Here is a 5,221-nt window from a genome sequence, read left to right as displayed (position 1 = left end):
CATATCTGAGTCTTTGCCGAAAAGATGTATGTGTCACTTTTTCAGTCCCCTTTATTAAGTACCCAGAAGTTGTCACTATTCACAATTATTTTCTCATGTAGCAACTACTTTTCTTCTGAGATTCCAGTGTTCCAGAGATGAAACTTCTTTTGCTCATCACACTCATCTCCAACCACAGAATCTTATGACTGCCTATTCGTGTTCATAAATATTTGCAAATCCATGGGTCAAGCACTTTTCATTATTATATCATTTTTATGGAGGAAGTGATGAGTTACATTTAGAGCCGGAATTTATTTCGTGAAAAACCACTATGTACTTAATGACAAAAGAGAGAGAGAGAGAGAGAGACTGACTTTTCTAAGATGTAGAACCCCTTCTACTTTTTTTTTTTTCCTTTGGGTCATTTGAAACGCCTGTATTTCCTCTTCTGTAAAAACCGGTTTATTTCTCATCGGCGCCTCCTGAGGATATCCTAGCCCAGACCAGGCTTCCCCGCGCAGGGACTCAATCTGGCAGCGCGCCCATGTCACCCGTTATATAAGGGGCCTGCCAGTCCGTCCGGTGTCCTCTGAAATCCGATTTGCGTCACCAGTCACCGCCCCGAGACATGCCCACTGAACTCTGGGAATTGAAGCCCCGAGGACCCGCAGGCCTGGGTGGGACCATACGGGCGGACAGGCCCACAAGCACCTCCGCCCAAGCCGGAAGCCCCACCCGACTCGAGGAGGCGGCGGAAGACGTTTGGCCGATTCAAACGTGATCCTGTTTTCTCATTGCTAGGAGACCGGGCTCGTGCGCGCGGCTCTGGGGGAGCGCGCGGGAAGGGGGCGGGGCCGCGGCAGCCGCCCGCAGGAGCCGGCTGAGCACCGTTTGGGCGGCCAGGCGCCTGGCGCCCGGCCGGCGCCTCGGGAAAAAAGAAAAAAAAAAACAAAAAAACGGCGTCTCTTTCTCTCCCCCACCGCCCAAGGCTACAGCCGGGCAGGCAGCGGCGCGTTTCCGAGCGGCGGTGAATCTGGACGAGGAGAGGGTCGTTAGGTGAGTTGCAGCAAGGCTGGCAGCTTGCGTAGCCACGCCCTACCGAGGCGGAACGGCCGTGTGCGAGGACCCGGGGGACTGGGTGATGGGGCCTCGCTGCGGGAACAGTGGGTCTGCCCACGTGGGGGCCACACGCCTGAGGGCCGGTGGGGCCCCAGCTCGCACCCTCCGCCCTGCGGACAAAGGGTTAACGCGCCCGGCGGCCGCGGCGGTTCCCGGATGTGAGAGCCGCAGCTTGGCGTCCGTGGGCAGCGTTGCAGGTGTTCCCCCGCCTGGTGCGGCGGGCTGGTTGGAGGCGACCTGACCGACCCGCCGACGCTCGACCAGCTGATGCAGGGGCCACTGGGGTCCTTCTGTGAGCACCCTGTCTTCTCACTCGAGAGCAACAGGTGGTGCCAGTGGGCCGAGCGATTCCAGCCCTGGCACTTTGGGAGTGGCAGTTGCTGCCACCAGTTAAGGCGCAGGGGCGGGTGTAGTCCAGAGAGTGGCCAATGGGGTGAGGGCTCGCGGGTGGGTGGGCGTCCTCGGAGCCCGAAGCCACTTGGGGGTGCGGCGACTACCAGAGCTACGTGGAGCGGTTAGCTGAGTGCGTTGGGTTTCGTCTGCGTGCGCTGGCTTAGATCCGCCTTAGCAGATGCTTTCTCCTTTGGACCCAGAAGTCAGTTTAGGAGGTGAGAGGACTGGGGCAGTAGAAGGGTGGGAGATCAGGGGATGTAGCAGTGATTTTTCGGCATATAGATTAGATCCCCAAATTAGAATGATTTAAGAATTGTCATTCCCAAAAGGCACTTTTGGTTGTTTCTTTTTGTTTTTTAACTGCGAGTTAGACCATAATCCTGGTGACTAGGTTGTCTCCAGAATGGGATGTTTGTGGCTTGGGGTCATAAAGGAATAGGAAAGAAAGAAGTGGGAATTATTGTAATGTCAGCGAGTGTTAAGGGATTTCATTCAGCGATTATTGTGTCATTTACTTTGGATTCCTCCTGGTTCTTATTTCGGTTTGTTTACTTAAGCAAGTTTTCTTTCCCAAGTTCCTCAGGTTGCTTATTTCAGCAGAGAGGACACCAAACAAGAAAACGCTTGCACATCGTTCTACACAAATAAAGCGATAAGAAAGCGTTTCAAGTTGGAATACTTAATTGCACCTGGAAATGGGGAATGGATTGTCGGACCAGACTTCTATCCTGTCCAGCCTGCCTTCCTTTCAGTCCTTCCACATTGTTATTCTGGGATTGGACTGTGCTGGAAAAACAACTGTATTATATAGGCTGCAGTTCAATGAGTTTGTAAATACTGTACCTACCAAAGGATTTAACACTGAAAAGATTAAGGTTACTTTGGGAAATTCTAAAACAGTCACTTTTCACTTCTGGGATGTAGGTGGTCAAGAGAAATTAAGGCCGCTGTGGAAATCATATACCAGGTGCACAGATGGCATTGTGTTTGTTGTGGACTCTGTTGATGTTGAAAGGATGGAAGAAGCCAAAACAGAACTTCATAAAATCACCAGGATATCAGAAAATCAAGGAGTCCCTGTACTTATAGTTGCTAATAAACAAGATCTGCGGAACTCATTGTCTCTCTCAGAAATTGAGAAATTACTAGCAATGGGTGAACTGAGTTCATCAACTCCCTGGCATTTGCAGCCTACCTGTGCAATCATAGGAGATGGACTGAAGGAAGGACTTGAGAAACTACATAATATGATAATTAAAAGAAGAAAAATGTTGCGGCAACAAAAAAAGAAAAGATGAACAGTGGTACCTTTTATGTCTGTGTGTGGAATAGGTTTTCTCTGATCTGATTTTGGCAATTGGAAGAATGTCTACAGCTTGGTTTTTGCCCACCTGCTGTCCTGGATGATGTTAAAGCTTTGTTTCATTGAACAATCAGATATCCAACTTGTTGGCTTGTGGAAGATGAGTATTAAGTGCAGTGCTTCTTAATATGGTTTCTTTCCCCTATCCCACAAATTTTTTGGTACTACCATTTTGAGAAGCCATGCAAGGATAGTGAAATAACTATTTGACCTGAAGTTAGTGAAATAAAGCTTTGAAGAGTGTCTGCCTAGTGTTTTGTGCTATATCATGGGGAAGCCTTTGCAAAGAAATTGTACACAGGGCTTTGTAAAGATGACATGCGAATAAATGGAATGTTAAGGTATAGTAATATATATCTTTGGCTGTAATTATAGATCACATTGGTCAACCATTAAGGGTAAAGGAGGAAATTACCAGTTTTTTTTAAGTTTTGACCAAATGAGTTTTGACATTTTCTGCAATCAGTGTAATGCTCTATCTTAATTCTAGACAATGTTTAAGTTGGTCTAACTTAAAATAAAATAAGGTTTGGGAGGCATATTCAAGTGCATGGACTAGTCTCCCAACGAAGCATGTTTTGGTGTGTAGTATTTTCCTTTTTAGAAATAGCTATACATCTTTCTACACGGTCAGGTTTCAGACATCTTTGGGATTTAGGACGATTGTAGAAATAGTTTGTTGTCAGAAGCACTTTTATTTAAAAGACTTAAACTAATTTTACTTTGCCCATATATATATATATAGCAATAGTAAATTTGGGTATGTATACACTAGTTGTAAACACATACGCTTGAAGATACCTATGAATTTAGGCGAAAGGCAGTTGATGAATTTAGTCAAGAGAATGTTACTACCACAACCCATTGTCTCCAAAGTATTCCAGTTGTAAAATACTTGTTTTATTAATATTTGCTGGCTGAACACAGATGTGGTTTTTCATATATTTTTGTAATGTTTTAAGAGGAAAGCTTTATAAAAAACACCTGATGCACTGTGGAGAGAAAATGTAAGATATCCTATATGTGCTCTGAGCTTTAATTTCTTGTTTACAAACTTAACAGTGTTACATGGGCAGTCCAGCCCTGATTACAAAGTAGGAAGAAATGATACAGTACTGTAGATAAGAATTACCACTATAGAAAGTGAAGGGAAAAGTATCAAAAGCTATATTTTGTGAAAAATAACTGGTGCTGTTTACCTTGAGATTTAAAAAAAATCTGTAAATTAAAAGGATAAAGAATCTTTACTTAATTCTTATCTACAGGCAAAACTTATTTCCAGAGATTGGATAAATTAGTACATCAACATAACTTCTATGTAAAACCAACACCTGTTACTTCGTAAGATAACCAAAAGAAATGCTCTTTGCTAGCAGTATTTTTGTTTTGTTTTTACTGGCACAGCTGAGTTTTTGGAAAGTAAGTTCTTGTCACTCACAAAATGAAATAACTTCCTGTGGAGCTTCATATGTTAAATCTATCTGCATTAGTGACAGTCACTTAGAATGTTTATATTCGAAGAGATGTAGATAATGACTACCAATAAAATTATTTGAGGCACTAGGTGAACAGTGTTTGGGTTTTAATGTGTTTTCACTTTGCTGCAACTTTTCAAAAGATGTATAAAAATACAGTTGAATTGTGTAATCCTATAGCGATTTGGTTTTGTTTTGGTGTGACAGGTACAGAAGTCTGTTTTTTCCCTTCAACTTATATGAAGTTATGTGGAGCAGCAATTACCACAATCCAAATATCACTAGATCCTTGATGGAGTAATAAAGCTTGCTGGAAGAAAAAAAAATCGTGAATCAAGATTTATTATACATTAAGCCTGCTTATATGTTTTATATTTGCTATATAAAACTGTGGTTTTAACTGTCCCTGAAGTTTTAGTGTGTTGGCTGTTATTTTAGAACTTAAGAATTTGATAAGCAAATCTAGTTTTTTTTTTTCTTTATTAGTGAACAACAACAAAATGAGAACATGGTATGAACGTTGCTTTTATTTATAAAACACAATTTTAACTACAAAATTTGTAAGATTTTCTAGCTTAAGTTCTCTACAGCAATGCTGGAAGATAGTAAAATAAATTCAAAATAAATTGAGAAATTTAGATAATGCTTTTAAATCTAGTTTATTAAAGCTTGTTTTTTATAAGGTACACTTCTGAAGTATTACCTTATATTTGGAGTTATTTTAATGCCAGATGTCAATCAAAAACTATACACTAAATTCAAACTAAGAAAGGATGGTGGCTCACCTGGTTGAGTGCACATGCTACAATGCGAAAGGATCTGTGTTCAAGCTCCCACTATCCACCTGCAGAGGAAAAACTTTGCAAGCGGTGAGCAGTGCTGCAGAGGT

General features: G+C 42.6%; 1 protein-coding gene across 1 annotated transcript; it reads left to right on the top strand.

Annotated features, from left to right (window-relative positions):
* Positions 1–650: 650 nt before the first annotated feature.
* ARL4A (ADP ribosylation factor like GTPase 4A) lies at positions 651–4,420 on the top strand. Its single transcript, XM_060196166.1, has 2 exons — positions 651–1,038; positions 2,070–4,420. The coding sequence occupies exon 2, from the start codon at positions 2,190–2,192 to the stop codon at positions 2,790–2,792; it is 603 nt and encodes a 200-aa protein (XP_060052149.1). The 5' UTR covers positions 651–1,038; positions 2,070–2,189; the 3' UTR covers positions 2,793–4,420.
* The last annotated feature ends 801 nt before the right edge of the window (positions 4,421–5,221 follow it).

Source organism: Erinaceus europaeus, chromosome 8 (assembly GCF_950295315.1).
Source record: "Erinaceus europaeus chromosome 8, mEriEur2.1, whole genome shotgun sequence".
Classification (NCBI taxonomy): domain Eukaryota; kingdom Metazoa; phylum Chordata; class Mammalia; order Eulipotyphla; family Erinaceidae; genus Erinaceus; species Erinaceus europaeus.
This window is presented reverse-complemented; position numbering and strand designations above follow the sequence as displayed.